Source organism: Lactuca sativa, chromosome 9 (assembly GCF_002870075.4).
Source record: "Lactuca sativa cultivar Salinas chromosome 9, Lsat_Salinas_v11, whole genome shotgun sequence".
NCBI lineage: Eukaryota > Viridiplantae > Streptophyta > Magnoliopsida > Asterales > Asteraceae > Lactuca > Lactuca sativa.
In genome coordinates, this window is record NC_056631.2 from 78009919 (window position 1) to 78029776 (window position 19858).

The 19858-nt window shown below is 43.7% G+C and overlaps 1 protein-coding gene across 1 annotated transcript; it reads left to right on the forward strand.

Annotated features, from left to right (window-relative positions):
- Positions 1 to 3308: 3308 nt before the first annotated feature.
- On the forward strand, positions 3309 to 4541 carry LOC111918053 (uncharacterized). The gene is made up of 3 exons (XM_023913716.1): positions 3309 to 3675; positions 3728 to 3954; positions 4221 to 4541. Exons 1-3 carry the CDS (start codon positions 3309 to 3311, stop codon positions 4539 to 4541), a joined length of 915 nt encoding a protein of 304 aa, XP_023769484.1.
- The last annotated feature ends 15317 nt before the right edge of the window (positions 4542 to 19858 follow it).

A 19858-nucleotide genomic window follows, 5' to 3' on the forward strand; every position in this document is an offset into this window, starting at 1 on the left:
ATAATTGGTTTTGTTTTTAAAGAGGTGACGTGGTTTAAATGTTTGTGACATGGTTTTTGCTATGCCACGTCGTCAGCTTACAAATATGGAACGACAGAACGTGTCCTTGAGAACATAATGTTGCACATCTGCTTTTGTTGGTATCCTCCATTTATTTGGGGCATTGATTTTTTATGGGATAATGACTTGAAAGGGTAACGAACTTTTGATTTTTGTCACATTTAGTCACTAAATTTTTTTTCGTTGTCTATTTGCCACTAAACTATTGAAACTGTTCACATTTTACCCTTATGACCGGCTGTTGCCGGTCATAAGGGTAAAATGTGAACAGTTTCAATAGTTTAGTGGGAAATAGATAATGAAAAAAAGTTTAGTGACTAAATGTGAACAAAATCGAAAGTTCGTTTCCCTCTAAAAAGTTCAATGACTAAATGTGAACAAACTTCCTATTGTATTATGTTTTAGCAAAATTATTTATTTTTGTTTAATTGTAGCAACATTTGTTGATGAAGAAATCTATGAAATAAAAAAAACAAAATGTAACATCCGGATTTCCAGGTATCATCATTTAAGTATTTTTCTTTCGAGTTAAGAAGAGAGACTCGACGAGTTGTCGCCTCAACTCGTCAAGTAAGGTCACGACTGATGACTCGGATTAATGAATGGACTCGACGAGTCGGTGAGGCGACTCGACAAGTCCGCGCTGTTGGCAGAAACCCTAAATCTTTGGGCCCGAGCCATATTTAAAGGCACTTATGGCCTTCAATTGCAACTACCATTCCCATAAGTGAGAACCCTAGCGAGCTTGAGTGTGTAGAGTGAGAGGAAGAGCTATCTTGAGCTTTTTGGTGTGATAGATCTGGACCCTTCAGGTTCAGAGAGCCGAGAATATGAAGCTTTAGTAGAGTAAACCTTGGGGTTCGAAGTTAGGAAGCATTTATGGGATTTTTATGGTATATATAGTTACTTTCATCTTACACATAGATATGAAGTATTTTATATAAATTACGTGCTATGTATGCATATTATTTGAATACTTGTTGTCTATGCTGGATGAACGATTTTATACATGTTTTAAAAGATTTAAACGGTATATTTATTTTATATCTACAAATATATTGCAGATGAAACATGGATAGATGAAATAGTTGGTGTGTGATGAAATAAAATGATGAGAGATAGGTGATGATAGAAAGGTGGTGATAATTAGGTAAATAGATGACGATGAATATGTGATGTAGGATGAAAGGAGATACCATAACCTTAACCAACAATGTGGCGATGTAGTCATCTACCAGAGTATAGATGGCGACCACGGACTATTCTAGACAATCCAGTGGAAACACCAGCAAGCCCATAACCTGTAGGTGATGAATTACGAGTTCAGACGATGTTGTAACTACGTATTCATGCGATGATACTCTAACCCCTTACTATGAATTATGAGTTCAAACGATGTTGTAACTACATATTCATGGGATGTCACAAATTTCGCATGCCAAACCAATGGTCATAATTCACATCAGTGAGAATGGTTCATTTTTTTGTAAAACCAAAATCAGATTGGAAATTTTGATTTTTTATTTTGGAAAATGTCAAACCATTGGTTTTTTATTTTGGTTTTGTTTTTTTGTTTTTTTTTAAATATATTTTCAGGGTTTTGTTTTGTTTTTTTTTATTTCATAGATTTCTTCATCAACAAATGTTGTTACAATTTAACAAAAATAAATAATTTGCTAAAACATAATACAAGAGGAGGTTTGTTCACATTTAGTCATTGAACTTTTTAGAGGGAAACGAACTTTCGATTTTGTTCATATTTAGTCACTAAACTTTTTTTCGTTATCTATTTGCCATTGAACTATTGAAACTGTTCACATTTTACCCTTATGACCGGCAACAGCCGGTCATAAGGGTAAAATGTAAACAGTTTCAATAGTTCAATGGCAAATAGATAACGAAAAAAAGTTTAGTGACTAAATGTGACAAAAGTCAAAAGTTCGTTACCCTTTCAAGTCATTATCCCATTTTTTATTTAGCCACCGAATAATTGGTGGAAGGACTACTATACCCTTAACCAATTTAATTGTACAGAAAAATTAAAAATCCTTCTACATTTTATTCATATTATCCTCCTATTCACATTAAACGGTGACAAATGGATTAAATGTCATCAATTTCATTAAATGTGTTATTAAATATGACACATATCAATATTTGATAGGTTAGGAAGATAAATATGAATAAAATATAGAAGGATATTTAATTTATCAATTGTAAAATACCATAAATAAAAATATAAAACGTAGCTTTAGGAAACATAAACAAAACACACCATCACTCTCGGAAGCCAAACCACGCTGGATACAGGATACCTATTACTCCAATAGTTTTGAAGCATCTATAACTTTTTTGATTTCTCCGATGAGGCAAATTTTAAGCCAATTAGGATCTTGGGATTTAATCTGGAAGAGACTACAATGTTCTCAACATTTGTAATTATAGTTTCTTGAGTTTTATATACTTCTCAGCATTTGCAACTATTGGGTTTTGTTGTACACTAAAGGAAAAGGTAAGTTTACATGGGATGAGGAATTTCCGATGTTATTCGAACTTGATTTTTTTTTTGAAAGAGCAGCAAAAGTTATATTAAACAAAATACGCTAGCAGGGTGCTAGGCTTACAAGAAGCAAAAAAAAAAAAAAAAAAAAAAAAAAAAAAAGAAGATGAAATTACAATTCATATTACAACACTTGATGGAGTAATTCAGAAATTGTTTTATGTCATGTTCTTTCTGTGTTTTGAATAATTCAAAGCCATGTGGGGTGTTGAGTCCGAGTCTTATGCCACTAGGGGTAGTTGTAGTCTTTTTAGCACTCTTTGAGTTTAAATAGTTTGTTTGTGTGAGGTTATCATCTCTTCTTTCAAATCAGAGAATAAAAGCTATAAGCTTTAAGCATTTTGTGCTCTGTTTTCTTTTGTTACTGTTTCATTGCCAAACACATGTTGTAGGTTTGTGAAAAAACAACATTTGGTATCAGAGCATACATGGTATATGCTCAAGTATCAACCTCAAAAAGAAATGACAGACAACAATGGTAATGGCGATAAAGATGGGCAAATCACCTTGCACTATTCGATGTGACGAGAAGCAATTACAATGCATGGGCAATTAAGATGAGGGTCTTTATGTAGGCTCAAGGTGTTTGGGATGCTGTGGAACCCAGAACCTCCAGCACTCTTGTTGAAGCAAAGAAGGATAACATGACGTTGGCTGCCATTTATTAGGAATACCTGAAGATTTGCTCATGACATTGGCGGAGAAGAAGACTACTAAAGAAGCTTGGGAAGCCTTCAAAATTATGTTTGTAGGGGCAGATAGAGTGAAGGTTTCTAGAATTCAGACACTCAAGGCTGAACTCGAAGCCATGAGCATGAAAGAGACGGAGAGTGTTGATGACTTCACCGGAAAAGTAATCAACATAGTCAGCACATTACGTATGTTGGCAGACAGGGTAGAAGAATCTCAAGTGGTGAAGAAGTTACTTAGGGTGGTGTCGTCCAAACTCCTTCAGATTGCCTCAACACTCGAGCAATTTGGAGATTTGGAATCAATGTCCGTTGAAGAGGTGATCGGAAGACTCAAGGCGTATGAAGAACGCATGAAGAGTTCAGGTGAAAGTGACGATCGAAAACTCCTGTTAACTCACAAATAATGGTCTGATAGAAACAAATAGAAGTCAGAGGGTGACTCAAAGCAAAGATCAAATCGAGGTTGATTTGGTGGTTCTCGTGGTGGTTGTGGCAGAGGTAGAGGAAGAAATGGAGGAGGCCGTGGTGGCAGAGGCAGAACACATCACCGCAAGGAAAGCAATCCCAGTGCATCGAGTAGTCATTATAAGAGTGACATTCAGTGCTATAATTTCCAAGAGTATGGGCATTATGCATCCGAATGTAAGAACCCATGAAAGGAACGAAGCCACGAGAATAACCTAGTCCAAGAGCATCACGATAATGAGCCTGCCCTGTTGTTGTCAACATGTGAAGATGAGAGCTTAGTATTTCTGAATGAAGAAAATCTCAGTCCCTAATTGAGAACCCATGGTAATCCAAAGAAGTCATCTTGCACATGGTACCTGGATACAGGTGCTAGTAACCATATGACTGGAGACAAAACCAAATTCAGAAGTTTGAATGAATCAATTCATGGTTTTATGAAGTTTGGGAATGAATCGAAAGTGAGATTTGAAGGAAAGGGCTCTATAGTCTTTAAATGCAAGGATGGTGGGCGTCGAAAATTGAATGATGTATACTACATACCTGATTTATGTAGCAACATCATCAGTCTGGGTAAATTAGCAGAAGGAGGAGACGAGATCAAGATCAAGGACCCATTTTTATGGGTTCATGATTCAATTAGAAAGCTACTCATGAAAGTTAGAAGATCAGCAAATAGACTCTACAAAATAGAATTAAAAGAAGATATTGCAGTGTGTTTTGTTGCAGAAGTTGATGATCCAACTTGGTTATGGCACAAATGAATGGGGCACACAAACTTCACTTCAATGAAGCAGATGAATGACAAGAAGTTGATCGAAGGAATGCCACATATCACAATTCCCCCACAACCCTATGAAAGTTTCTTGGTGGGAAAGCAGACAAGGAACTCATTTCCATCTCAGACAAACTTCAGGGCAAAGAAGAAGCTTGAATTGATCCATGGCGATTTATGTGGGCCAGTTACTCCTCCAACACCCTCTGGGAATAGATACTTCATGATGATTGTCGATGACTTTAGCAGAGTAATGTGGGTGTACCTGATGAATACTAAGGATGAAGCTTTACAGGTGTTTAAGAATTTTAGAAGCAAGGTAGAGACTGAAGAAGGGGAAAAAGTCAAGGTATTTGTAGCACCTGGTTTCTGGTACGTAAAATTTATCTTTGTATTTTTTCATTTTTAGCCTTGGACTCGGCGAGTTGTAGGTCCGACTCGCCGAGTAGAGACGAGATCCGGAGCGTGTTTAAGTTGGCGACTCGGCGAGTCCATATTCCGGACTCAGCGAGTCACCGCTGTCTGATGAAACCCTAATTCCAAGGGTTTGCCCCCTATTTAAGCTAGCTTGTGCGGCCCAAGCTCGCCCCTTTCACCCTCAGAGCGCCCTACATCAAACCCTAACTCGTTTCTTGTGAGATTGAAGTGATTAGAGTGATTCCTTGGAGTTTTTGGGAGAAGAAGGAGAGTGGAGCAAGAAGAGGAGAAGGAGACCAGATATCTTGGTGCTATTTTAGAGTTCTCTGAGGTATATCTCTACTCCATTTTGTTTGTATGCTTAAAACCCCATTAGAGCACCTTTTGAGCTCTTCTTGAACCTTTTTCCAAGCTTGTGCATGAAGTAGAATTCGTAATAGGTTGATTATCCACTAGATTTAGTCATGGTTGAGCTCCAGAAGCTCAGATCTATAACCTTTATGGGAGTAAATTGCTTGAATGTCCTAGATCTACCTTCTTAGCCCTTATTTCGCCCTTAATCCCCATTCTATGCATTTCTACACGTAAAGTTGGAAAGTTTACGTGAAAATCCTGCCCTAAGAACCCAGATCTATGAATGGCATGAGCTGGATCCAAGCAGAATCACGTGTATAGTTTTTGCATGTGGCCGACTCGGCGAGTCAAGTCGCGAGTCCCCGAGTTTCCCCCTTTTCGCATTGCGGGTTGGGAGTAATGAGTCATTGGGTGTGACTCAGTGGGTCGGAAGCTAGACTCACTCATGAAGTCACTCGGTGAGTCAATGCCATGACTCGGCGAGTTCAAGGCAACCTTCTTAGATCAAGAACAGACTCAACGAGTTGTTCATACAACTCGGCAAGTCATAGCATAAAGTGTTCATCGGATGAAGATGAACTCGGCGAGTTGTTCATACAACTCGGCGAGTAGGATGAAGGACTATTGGCCTTGGGTATAGAAGGAAAACTCGTCGAGTCTACGTCTAACTCGACGAGTAGAGACGGAATTATGGTCAGACTAAGGAAAAGGGACTCGGCAAGTTGACAAGCCAACTCGGCGAGTCTGGTCAACTGGCAGTTGACTGTGACTTGACTCTTGATTTGTAAGGGTAAATGGTCAATTTACCCTGAAGTCGGTTAGCAGTATTTGACTAAGGGTTTTTGTGGGAATTATAGCCGGAGGATTTCCGGAGCAGCAGTAGCAGCAGACAGTCAGTTCCCACACAGATCGGCAGTGACTTTAAGGTGAGTCTCCTTCCAGTAGTAACGGGTCTAAGGCGCCAAGGCCGGCCCGTATAGCCGATATGTTAGTATTAGAGTGTGGGTCGAGCCCGTATCTCTTGGTTGAGTTGATTATGATATATGCCAGTATGATAGAGTTGTCTATACTCGTTGTCTGTGTGATACTTGTATATTATGGGTTAGCGGCTGAGTGTGGGCGAGGCCCGTATCTCTCCGAGAGTGGAGTGTGGGCGAGGCCCGTATCTCCCAGATAGTGGAGTGTGGGCGAGGCCCGTATCTCCCGACTAGCAGAGTGTGGGCAAGGCCCATATCTTCATGAGTGTGGGCGAGGCCCGTATCTCCTAGCTGTACATTGTATGCTTGTAACAACGCAAATTTTCAAACAAATTTTTCATTTTAAAAAAATAAAGTACTTTCATTCAAAACAAGGCGTAAATAATTTAAGTGTCATGTCAAATACAAATTGTCTAAATCCCAAGATCATAAAAACATCCTTCAGTGTGTACAGATCACGCCGGCGCCTTCCCACGGTCCTCGCTAGTACCTGAAACACATACATAACAACTGTAAGCATAAATGCTTAGTGAGTTCCCCAATATACAACTTACGCACATACGCCTTTCCAGGCCCTGACCTTCCGGTCCATGTGTCTCAGGGGACTTCCGTCCCTGCTGAGTAAACCTTCCGGCCCTACCCACGCCGACCTTCCGGTCCATCACACAACATATTGCCTTCCGGCCCATAACATATTGCCTTCCGGCCCATAATATAATCGCCTTCCGGCCCATGGCATACATAGCACATATAACAAATAATTTACCACATATAGCATACATATCACATATCATATCTGACCTTCCGGTCACACGGTCAACCCTTCCGGGTACAGTATAGTGAGAAGACTCACCTCGTAAATGTCGAAAGCTAATAAATCCCGAAGTCACTCGTACTCGATCCGCCGAGCTACAACCTCCCTATAACATCATATATCTCTTATTAACACTTTTATCTTCTAAGTTTAACTGCCCCTAAGAAGTCACACATAGGTCAGCTCTGGTCAACGGTCAACGGTCAACGGTCAACTTGACCGGACTCGGCGAGTGCCCTGGCGACTCGGCGAGTCTAGACGTCCTCCAATTTTCTAAGATTCCCCTTCTACTCGTCGAGTATCCTCCTTGACCCGACGAGTTACTCCTGGAAGAATCGCGGGGACACCCCGACTCAACTCGCCGAGTCTGAAGAACAACTCGACGAGTTCCAGTTAATCTTCAAGCTACTCGCCGAGTCTGTTCATCGGACTCGGCGAGTCCATGCCATGCAACCGCTCAAACTGCTTTCTAAGGTCAGAACTGCTCCGACCATTCATAGGTCTGGCCTTCCTAGACTAATCCATCACGTAAGGTCCTCATTTAGGTGCTCATGATACACCCCAAGACTTATAATTTACATATTGACCTAAGGCATAAGGATTCCAATCCAAAACCTTCATCAATTCCCGAAATGCACAGGCATGGGACATTCTGGACCTCCAAAGGTCCCAATACAGGGTTACAATCGTTTGAGGGACTAGGGTAACATTCAATATAGTCACAAAAGGGTTCCATAAACCCTAATTCCATAAACACATCAACATAGCAGAGTATACTCGAATTCTTACCTGGATGATGTACTCTCTGTGTCCCCAATCCTCAGAACGTGACTCCCTTGCTGTTCCTTTAGCCAAGCCCTTCTCTTCCTTGCACAACAACTCCTTCAAAATCACCAATGGCCTTTAACCTTGCTCCAGATGCACACAATCGATTTAGGGTTCCTCTCAGAAGGCTAAAATGAACAATGACGGCCAATAAGTCCCTTTTATACGTCCCAAACCTGAACGGTTAGGGTTTTCGCTAAACAGCGCAGACTTGCCGAGTCCATATCTGGACTCGTCGAGTCCAGTCGCGAACCCTCGACCAGGTCTGCGATCCTACTCGGCGAGTCTAGGCTCCAACTGTAACAGCCCAAAATCTCAAGTATTGTTAAATTGCATTTTGGGGTGTTTTAAAGGGGAGACTCGGCGAGTTGGAGCCAGACTCGCCGAGTAGGGTCGCAGATTTGATCGTGGGTTCGCGACTGGACTCGACGAGTCCAGGTATGGACTCGGCGAGTCGACGCTGTTCAGCAGAAACCCTAGCCGTTTCGTTTTGGGTCGTATTTAAGGGTTGTATGTCGTCATTTCACGTCTTTTGGCCGATTGTGGAGAACCCTAGACGACTGTGGCATTTGGAGCAAAACTTGAAGGCCATTATTGACTTTGAAGGAATTGTGGTGCAAGAAGAGGAAGGATTTTGGCCAAAGGAAGAGCATGGGGGTCGAGTTCTGAGGTTGGGGACGCAGAGAGTATGTTTTCAGGTAAGGTTTCGGATCATTCCTGTTATTTTGATGTGTACACGAATTTAGGGTTCATGAAACCCATTTGGAGATTTGATGGATTATTATGTTGTTATACAAAGGTTTCTACCCTAGTATTAGGATGATTAGAGGTCCAGAAGTCCCCATGAGTGTGTATCTCGGGAAAAACGTACCTCAGGAAGCAGTTGGATCGACTGCATGGCGTGGACTCGCCGAGTCGGATGATCAGACTCGGCGAGTAGCTTGAAGATTCACTGGGACTCGCCGAGTTGTTCTTCAGACTCGGCGAGTGGAGTCGGGGTGGCCCCGCGATTCTTCCAGGAGTGACTCGTCGAGTCAAAGAGGATACTCGACGAGTAGAAGGGGAATCCCAGAGGATTGAAGGACGACCAGACTCGCCGAGTCGCCAGGGAACTCGCCGAGTCCAGTCGAGTTGACAATGGACTGTTGACCAGAGTTGACTGGTGTGATTTCTTAGGGTCAGTTAACGTGGAAGATAGAAGTATTAAAAAGAGATATATGATGTTACAGGGAGCTTGTAGCTCGGAGGATCAAGTGTAAGGAATTTCAGGAGTTGCTATCTTCCAGTGATCGCGAGGTGAGTCTTCTCACTATACCTCACCCGGAAGGGTTTGATTGTGTGACCGGAAGGTCAAGTATGTTGTGTGTTATGTTTATATGCTATGAATGGAAAGTTAGCTGCTACGTGTGATATACATGCTTATATATGGGCCGGAAGGCAAGGCATTATGTGGCAGAAAGGTCAGGTATGATATGTGATATATGTGCTTTATGTGTTAGAGTATTTGTATTATGTGTTATATATGTGTACGGGCCGGAAGGCGATATTATGTGGATCGAAAGATCCGGGCCGGAAGGCGATATTATGTGGATCGAAAGATCCGGGCCGGAAGGCGATATTATGTGGATCGAAAGATCCGGGCCGGAAGGCGATATTATGTGGATCGAAAGATCCGGGCCGGAAGGCAATGTTATGTGGACCGAACGGTCCGGGCCGGATGGCGTATGTGCGTAAGGTATATTGGGGAATTCACTAAGCTTCGTGCTTACGTTGTTTATGTTACGTTGTTTCAGGTTCCTACAGTCACGCGGGATGGCAACGGTTCGATTGTACACACCGAAGAAAGAGTTGAGTTTTGGAGGATCCTGGTCTTCTTTTATAACGAAAATGAAACTACGTTTTGTAATTTGAATGTGAATAAGATTTTAAACAAGTGTTTTAATATTAAATTGATTAATTAAATGAAAATTTTATTTTTTTGGAAATCTGGGTGTTACAAATTGGTATCAGAGCCTTGGTTTGAGGGATTCGGACGCGCCTACGGGTAAATCTGGACTCAAACTGAGGAAGTAAGAAAAAGTTTTCCAAATAAATGGTTTACTAAAAGTGAATAAGAGTTCAAAGAGAAAGCAAGAAAGAGCAGTGTGTACAATCAGCCAGAGCCAAACGGTGATTTCCCAAAATACTCTTACTTTGTATTATGAAATATCTATTATGCACTTTATGAGATATTATTGCATGCTAGAGACAGGCTAGGTATTTCACATCTTAGGACTAGAGTGGCCTGATTTGTGATGCCTTAGTCTAGGGTTTGCTGTTATATGTGCGTTATGCTCTTGTGTGTATGTGATGAGTGAGAGTATCTAGTTAGAACGCACGAGGGGTAGAGCTACAGAGTACAGTGGTACTTCCGAGGATGAGCCGAGAAGGTGGAGCTATCACAGCTAAGGAGTCCTATGTATGCTTCGATGCTCGAATGCTGCTTGCTTCGTGCTTTGTGGAGTTCTCGATGATGGGAGACAGCTACTAAGTGAGTATGACGATACTCAGGAGGTAGATGTTTGGCATCATCAGGAGCTCTTCAGCAGCTGATAGCAAAGAAGTGGGAGGACGGCGGAATGGGCTAGAGATTAAACCTAGCCAGATGAGTGCGCTGGTAGAGTAGAGGATTCCGCTGGAAAGCGAGCACGCGCGATGAGATTGGTGAAAGAGCAGGTTTATCAGCTACTTAGGAACTCTGGAATGGTCCGTGTGGAAAGTATGGGTAGATGTGGCAGGTAGTATGGGCCCGTACTACTGAAAGCAGAGGACCCATACTTGATACAGGGGGCATTCTGAAGGTCCTAAGGAACAGATTGAGGGGTGATGTTATGGTTCGGATACCATACATCGGAGCGGATACAGAGTGATGTTATGATCAGGGCACCATACATCGGAACAGATTGAGATAGATGTTGTGGTTCGAGTGCTATACATTGGAGCAGGTTGAGGAATGGTGCTATGGTTCAGGTACCATACACCGAAGCATGTTGAGGAAGGATGTCATGGGGTGAGTACCATGGTTCGTAGTGGATGATGCTTGTGGCTATCTTGTTATCCGGTTATCGATCGGACGAGCACGAGCGAGCGGGATGCGAGGATTCGCGAGATCCGGCGTGATGAGGTTGCTGCATTGTTGCGGGTTGAGTCGCCAGAATTGTTTGGGTCGATCAGGACCACTATGATTGAAGTAGTTTGACGAGCGATATGCGGTTTTCGCAGAGACGGCTGCCGCGGCGGTTACAGCGGCTGTAGCAACGGCAAAAAAAAAAAAAAAAAAAAGGGACTAGTCGGGGTTTTCAGTATCGGGACTTCTATTATGCGAAGCCTCCCACATTCGATGGAGTTCAGGACTCGATTGTTGCTATGAGATGGTTATCAGACATGGAGGGGTGTTTATCCACGAGTTTATGCCCTGCTGATCAGAGGGTGGGGTGTGCTCTGAACCTGTTGAGGCTTGGGGCGAAGGATTGGTGGAGATTGACCACGAGGTCATTTTCTGATGCGCAGAGGGCTGCGGTTTCATGGGATCAATTCAGAGGGATGTTCAGTACTCGCTATGTTCCGCGGGATGAACAGGAGAAATTGGCTCGGAAGTTCGTTAAGCTGAGGCAGGATTTGGAGTCGGTGACTGAGAGCACCGGGATGTTTGTTGAGAGGGCGATGTTTTGCCCTGAGTTCGCTTCGGAGTAGGCTCAGATGCCCGATATTCGAGTAAGCTCAAGGGGGTATCAGACAGTTCGTGTCTGCGCGGAGGTGCGAGACCCTGTTGGAGTTGCAGAAGGCCGCCATGTGGCGCGAGTTAGAGGTTAAGTTGCAGTTGCGTGAGCTGGGACAGGCCCCGATGCAGTCGCAGTCGGCGCCGAAACGGTTCAGGACCGTAGACGTTGAAATGGGGGATCGGAGCGGTCACACTTGTGGGAAGTGTGAGAGATGGCACCGGAGCTTGTTGGCCGATGGTGCATGCCGCGAGTGCGGAAAGGAGGGGCATGGTGCACGGGGTTGTCGGCAGTCAGTGCCAATTCGGGATTCCAGGATTTGTTATCAGTGTCGGCAGGTTGGACATTTGAAGGTCAAATGTCCACAGCTTTTGCAGGATCGGTGCAGGCTCTAGCACCGGCCACCTTGAGGAGTTCAGGAGGAGGACAGGATGGAGTAGAGCCCAAGGGCTTAGGGTTGTGCTTATCGGCTTGCGGCAGAGGGAGACGGAGCAGTGCCGGGGGGGGCAGCTGCGGGTATGATGCTGTCTTGATGTCTTGATTAGCTCGCGTTGATTGTGGCGTATTGTTTGTGCTGGTAGTGTGGATTTCGATGCGGTATTCGTTGTTTCGCGGGATTGGCATGGTTATGGATTGGTGCTTCAGGTTTCGCTTTGGCATTCGTTGTCCCCTAATGGTTGGTATGGTTATAGTCTGGTGTTTTAGTGCCGGTAACTTTGTGCGGTCTTCGACGCGATATTCAACCTTTGGCAGATTGTGGGTTTGGTCATGGGTTATTGCTTGGGAATTCCGTTGGTCATCGTTCGTGAGGGTTGATAGTGGAGGTGCGGCACTGGGTTGAATGACGGGTAGCATCTGCAGTTGTGGAGTGGATAATTGAAAGATCGGATTCTTGTGAGTGGGTTGATCAGGGAGGAGATGTGTTTTGCTGAGGGTTGTTTACGCTTGTGGGAAGCAGTCAGTGGGTAAATGTTCTCTTTGTGCAGGATGGTTCTGAGAGGTCGTTAATGACGATCGGTGGCAGTTAGTCAGTGCTTTAGTGGGGGAGAATTGTAAAATTCTCCGGGAGATCGATGAGTATGTGAGGGTGCTTAGCTGCCGGGATTCAGCAGTGTTTGTTAGCGCAAAGTATAGGCCGTCGAGAACGGGTGTTGAGCATGCGGGGCGAGATACAGACCTAGGGTATTCGATTGTGGAGGCCTGGGAGAAGGCCGGAATCAAGCTTGAGTAAGTAATCGGAATTTTGCGATCAGAGTATTGGTACGTTTGAGGTACGTGATGGGTTGTACTGCATTAATCCCACGGGATTATGTTGTGCATCTTTCCAGAGCTGGAACCGGAAGGTTCCAGAGTTAGAACCTGAGGGTTCGCAGAGTTGGGTGTACGGACCCACAGAGATATAGCCTCGAGTGGCTAGTATGTGTTATGAGAGTCGGTCCAGTCATGCTGGAGACTCTGTTGGTATTGCGGGATCAGTTTGAGATTGTGGATTGTGTACGTTGCAGTGTGATTGCATTGGAAGGTCTGGCCCCAGGTTAGTGACCTTGTTTAGCGGAGGCAGTGATTTTGATGAGTGGAGAGAGTGCATGGGATTGAGAGCCCCTGCAATGAGAACTAGAGCATGTGGATAGTGGTTACGCAAAAAGGGTGGTGCCGCTTGGGGCGAGCACCGTGGCACCGGGTGGAGCGGTATTATGGCCAAGAGGGTTCCTTGGAAAAAGGAAAAGAGGAAGGTGTAACTCCGAAGGGGTGCAAGTTCACGAAAGTGGAAGCTGCAGAGCAGAGTTATAGTTAGAGTATTTCGAGTATGGTTTTGAGCATCGTGTTCGCGGCAGTGGAGTAGGAACCCATCCGGTTGGGATGTCTGTTGAGGCTCAGGAGGGATGCATGGAGAGAGAAAATTTTAATTCTCAGTGTGAATCTGATCAGAGTGTAGGGTGGATGTAGTGGTTCATCTTGAAAGATGTTCGAGAATATCATCAGTGTATCGGGTCTTCCAACCTGCGAGTGTTGGGGCTAGTTCAGCATGTGTATATGATGGCAAGAGGAGAATTTGTGAGAGTTACTCTGGGAGTGAGAATGGATCTCTCAGTTGGTCTGGGATGGACAAAGTGGGCTTGGATCGGGGATCCGGCGGTTCAGGGTTTCCTAACCCTTAAGGGTCGAGTGATCGTCGAGATTTAGAGTAGAGTTGCATCTTGGGTAATTTTCGGATACAGAGAGTGATGTGCAGTACGGAGATCGGGCTTAGTTGGCAAAGCAGACTCAGCAGGTTAAAGAGAGTTAGTGATCGTCTAGAGTTAACAGGAAAGTTATGCAGGCAGACGCTGTTACGAGTATGTGATTCAGGTCAGCGACTTCGTATTTCTGACGGGGTGCTTCGATGTAGGAAGAGGGGTAAATGGGGGGCCCCGGTATGTTGGGTCTTTTCGTGAAGGTGCGAAGGTAGGAAGGGTGGCCTATCGTTTGGAGCTGTCAACGGAACTGGGACGGATCCATGACACTGGTATGTGTCGCAGTTGAATAGGTGTATAGCGGATGAGTCAGCAGTGGTTCTACTAGAGAACGATTAGGTGGATGCGAGCCTGTGTTACGTCGAGAGGCCAGTGGCCGTCGGAGATCGGAAGATCAAGGTTCTGAGGAACAAGGAGGTACCTCTGGTAGTGGTTCAGTAGCGACCTCGGAAGATATCGGAAGTGTTTAGGGAAGCCGAAACGTGTGATGCGGGAGCAGCATCCAGAACTATTTGCAGAGTGAGACTTCGAGGGCGAAGTCTAATTTTAGTGGGGGAGAATTGTAACAGCCCAAAATCTCAAGTATTGCTAAATTGCATTTTGGGGTGTTTTAAAGGGGAGACTCGGCGAGTTGGAGCCAGACTCGCCGAGTAGGGTCGCAGATTTGATCGTGGGTTCGCGACTGGACTCGACGAGTCCAGGTATGGACTCGGCGAGTCGACGCTGTTCAGCAGAAACCCTAGCCGTTTCGTTTTGGGTCGTATTTAAGGGTTGTATGTCGTCATTTCACGTCTTTTGGCCGATTGTGGAGAACCCTAGACGACTGTGGCATTTGGAGCAAAACTTGAAGGCCATTATTGACTTTGAAGGAATTGTGGTGCAAGAAGAGGAAGGATTTTGGCCAAAGGAAGAGCATGGGGGTCGAGTTCTGAGGTTGGGGACGCAGAGAGTATGTTTTCAGGTAAGGTTTCGGATCATTCCTGTTATTTTGATGTGTACACGAATTTAGGGTTCATGAAACCCATTTGGAGATTTGATGGATTATTATGTTGTTATACAAAGGTTTCTACCCTAGTATTAGGATGATTAGAGGTCCAGAAGTCCCCATGAGTGTGTATCTCGGGAAAAACGTACCTCAGGAAGCAGTTGGATCGACTGCATGGCGTGGACTCGCCGAGTCGGATGATCAGACTCGGCGAGTAGCTTGAAGATTCACTGGGACTCGCCGAGTTGTTCTTCAGACTCGGCGAGTGGAGTCGGGGTGGCCCCGCGATTCTTCCAGGAGTGACTCGTCGAGTCAAAGAGGATACTCGACGAGTAGAAGGGGAATCCCAGAGGATTGAAGGACGACCAGACTCGCCGAGTCGCCAGGGAACTCGCCGAGTCCAGTCGAGTTGACAATGGACTGTTGACCAGAGTTGACTGGTGTGATTTCTTAGGGTCAGTTAACGTGGAAGATAGAAGTATTAAAAAGAGATATATGATGTTACAGGGAGCTTGTAGCTCGGAGGATCAAGTGTAAGGAATTTCAGGAGTTGCTATCTTCCAGTGATCGCGAGGTGAGTCTTCTCACTATACCTCACCCGGAAGGGTTTGATTGTGTGACCGGAAGGTCAAGTATGTTGTGTGTTATGTTTATATGCTATGAATGGAAAGTTAGCTGCTACGTGTGATATACATGCTTATATATGGGCCGGAAGGCAAGGCATTATGTGGCAGAAAGGTCAGGTATGATATGTGATATATGTGCTTTATGTGTTAGAGTATTTGTATTATGTGTTATATATGTGTACGGGCCGGAAGGCGATATTATGTGGATCGAAAGATCCGGGCCGGAAGGCGATATTATGTGGATCGAAAGATCCGGGCCGGAAGGCGATATTATGTGGATCGAAAGATCCGGGCCGGAAGGCGATATTATGTGGATCGAAAGATCCGGGCCGGAAGGCAATGTTATGTGGACCGAACGGTCCGGGCCGGATGGCGTATGTGCGTAAGGTATATTGGGGAATTCACTAAGCTTCGTGCTTACGTTGTTTATGTTACGTTGTTTCAGGTTCCTACAGTCACGCGGGATGGCAACGGTTCGATTGTACACACCGAAGAAAGAGTTGAGTTTTGGAGGATCCTGGTCTTCTTTTATAACGAAAATGAAACTACGTTTTGTAATTTGAATGTGAATAAGATTTTAAACAAGTGTTTTAATATTAAATTGATTAATTAAATGAAAATTTTATTTTTTTGGAAATCTGGGTGTTACACCAACTCGCCGAGTCCCCTCTTAAAACACCCCAAAAACATAATTTTAACCATACCTGAGATTCCGGGCTGTTACAATGCTTGCATGGTATGAGGTATTATGGGGGAACTCACTAAGCTTCGTGCTTACAATTTTCAGTTTTGGTTTCAGGTACCTCTTCGTCGAAGGGGAAGGAGTTGGCGCGGTAGCGGTACATCACACACACACCTGCTTGTATTCTGCATTATGACATCTACCTGGCAGATTGTACTCTGACATTTTTATGATTATGTCAATGTTTTCTGACATGCAACATCTTTTGAGAAATGAAATGGTTGTTGAATGATTTATTTCTAAATGTTTTGCTAAGTACATGTTTTAAAAACGAAATTATTGGCTCGTATTTTTGGGACGTTACAGTATTCAGGACCGATCGTGGTGGGGAATTTCTATCAAACGAATTCAAGAAGTGTTGTGAAGAAATTGGGTTGGAAAGACATTATACGTCTCCATACTCTCCACAACAAAATGGAGTAGTAGAGAGACGTAATCGGACTGTATTGGAGATGGTGAGATGCAACTTGAAGAGCATGTCAATGCCTGATGTTCTATGGGGTGAAGCTGTAGCACACTCTGTGTATATTCTAAACAGAGTTCAAATGAAGGCCTTGAAAGACTCGACCCCATATGAAATGTGGAGTGGGAGAAAGCCACATATTAATCATCTTAGGGTATTTGGATGTGTGGCTCATATGAAAATCGTGAAGGGGCACTTGAAGAAATTAGAAGATAGAAGTATTTGCCTGGTTCATCTTGGAATTGAAAAAGGATCGAAAGCATACAGGCTAATGGACCCAGATACAGGGAAAGTGTACGTGAGTCGTGATGTTGTATTTGAAGAAAATCGTAGTTGGACGTGGGAGAAGAGTGTTAAGATCAAGACGACACCAGGGTAAGTTTCACTGTCAAAGGCTTTGATCTCGATGGTGATGTCTACAATGACGATGAAGAATGGGCGCCGGACACTCCAGACCAAGAAATTGGATCGGATCAGGAGGTTGGATCATCCTCTATTTGGGCCAATAGTAAGCAGTCAATCAGGTCGGGTCACCCACAAACAAGCCCACCAGGTAGTCCGATACCGTTAAATACCCCAAATACCCCGGTCACACCAAACTCTCCCATTACGATCGATTCATCGACGGAGTCAGCAAGCACCACCTCTAGTTCAACTGGGGGTGGTGCACCAAAGCGCTTCAGGCTACTTACAAATTTATACGAAAGCACGGATGAGATTCACATACCCCCAGAAGAACTCATGTTGATACGAAACGATGAAGAACCCACATCGTATCTTGAGGCAAGTAGAAAAAGGGAGTGATGAGAAGCGATGGATGCAGAATTAGCGTAGATTGAGAAAAATAACACCTGGAGTTTGGTTGATCTTCCAAAGAATCGCAAGGCCATCGGATTGAAGTGGGTTTTCAAATCGAAAAGGGATCCAAGTGGGAAGATTATCAAGCACAAAGCCAAGATTATGGCAAAAGGGTACGTCCAAAAACATGGGATGGATTATGATGAGGTGTTTGCCCCAGTAGCTAGAATTGATACAATACGTCTCATCCTAGCACTAGTAGGTTCAAACGGGTGGAAGGTTCACCATCTGGATGTCAAATCGGCATTCTTAAATGGAAACCTAGAAGAAGAGGTCTACGTTTTCCAACCAGAATGTTATCAGAAGAAGTGCCAAGCTCATAAGGTGTTCAAATTATCTAAAGCCCTTTATGGGCTCAAACAAGCTCCTAGGGCTTGGAATGCTTGCCTTGATCGACACCTGAAGAGCATTGGATTTACAAGATGTGCCCATGAGTACTCAGTTTACACCAAGAGGTATGATGGAAACACTTTGATTATAGGGGTGTATGTAGATGACTTGCTTGTGACAGGAAGCTGCCTTAAAAGTGTCCAAATGTTCAAAAAGGACATGAATACCAAGTTTGAAATGAGTGATTTGGGACTCTTGACTCATTACTTGGGAATTGAAGTGAACCAAAAGGAGATGGGATTACCCTAAACAGGAGTCATATGCCAAAAACTTGCTTATCAAAACAGGTATGCAAGATTGTAATCCCACAAAGAACCCTATGGAACACAAGCTCAAACTCCAGAAAGAAGATGAATCTGAATTGGTGAATCCCACAGAGTATCGAAGCATAGTTGGTGGACTGAGGTATCTAACTCATACCAGGCCAAACATATCCTTTGCTGTGGGAATTGTAAGTCGATTTATGGAGAAGCCAACTGTGAATCACCTACAGGCAGTGAAGGGTATCTTAAGATACATAAAGGGCACTTTGAATTTTGGATTGAAGTACTCAAAAGGGAAGGAAAATGTCACACTAAAAGGGTACACAAGACAGTGATTTAGCAAATGATATCAATGATCGAAGAAGCACAGGAGGCATGGTGTTCTACATGAATGAAAACTTGATCACATAGGCATCACAGAAGCAGAAGTGTGTGGCACTCTCTACCTGTGAAACAGAATTTATGGCTGCCACCATGGCAGCCTATCAAGGAATTTGGCTTAGAGGATTGCTTAGTGAGATAACCGGACAAAAGTTGTCACCTGTTGAACCGAAGGTTGACAACAAATCCTCACTAGATTTAATGAAGAACCCAGTTTTCCATGGCAGAAGCAAGCACATAGATATCCGGATCCGAGAATGTGTTGAGAATGGAGACATTTCAGTCACACATGTCTGTAGCAAGGAACAGAAAGCTGATGTCCTAACCAAATCATTGGGAAGATTGAAGTTTGAGGAGATGCGAAGTCTCCTTGGAGTAGTGAAGGTATGATTTCTAAATTAAGGAGGAAAATGATGGAGTAATTTAGAAATTGTTTTAAATTGTTTTATGTTATGTTTTCTTTGTGTTTCGAATAATTCAAAGCCATATGGGCTGTTGAGTCCGAGTCTTATGCCACTAGGGGTAGTTGCAGTCTTTTTAGCACTCTTTGAGCTTAAATAGTTTGTTTGTGTGTCGAATAATTCAAAGCCATGTGGGCTGCTGAGTCCGAGTCTTATGCCACTAGGGATAGTTGCAGTCCTTTTAGCACTCTTTGAGCTCAAATAGTTTGTTTGTGTGTATGTTGAGGGTATCACCTCTTCTTTCAAATCAGAGAATAAAAGCTATAAGCTTTAAGCATTTTGTGCTCTGTTTTCTTTTGTTACTGTTTCATTGCCAAACACAGGTTGCAGGTTTGTGAAAAACCAACAACACCATTTCCTCAAACGTAATGGTGTTGATCCAAAAGATGGGAAAGCTTTGGATTTGTGCAGCTAGCCAAATGTAAGAGTCCAAGTTTCATTGAAAACAAAAGATGTATAGTTAAACCAGTTTCAATGCTGATGCGTGTTTTCAGCTCCAAAGTCGTTTTTGAGCCCGTTAAGTCAATTTGGCATCTCACATTTCAGTCCAGTGGAACCATAACCACTAGGTTAAGCTATTTGATGGACCAGAAAAGATCCCAAGTATTATAGGATCAGTCCATTTGCTCTTTCATCCCTATATTCAATAATCTCTTTAGGAGCACTTTCAAGGGTGAGATAATACAATGATAGGCTACCAACGTTTTATTTTAAAGCATAGTAGGCTCTTCCAGTTTACCAAAAACAATCGCATAACA

Bases quoted from the DNA above. Each gene is read 5' to 3' on its own strand.
- LOC111918053 (XM_023913716.1), top strand. From the start codon at position 3,309: ATGACATTGGCGGAGAAGAAGACTACTAAAGAAGCTTGGGAAGCCTTC. The intron at 3,676-3,727 runs GTGAAAGTGACG...ATGGTCTGATAG, and splicing joins AGAACGCATGAAGAGTTCAG to AAACAAATAGAAGTCAGAGG. The intron at 3,955-4,220 runs GTAAGAACCCAT...GGTTTTATGAAG, and splicing joins TGGGCATTATGCATCCGAAT to TTTGGGAATGAATCGAAAGT.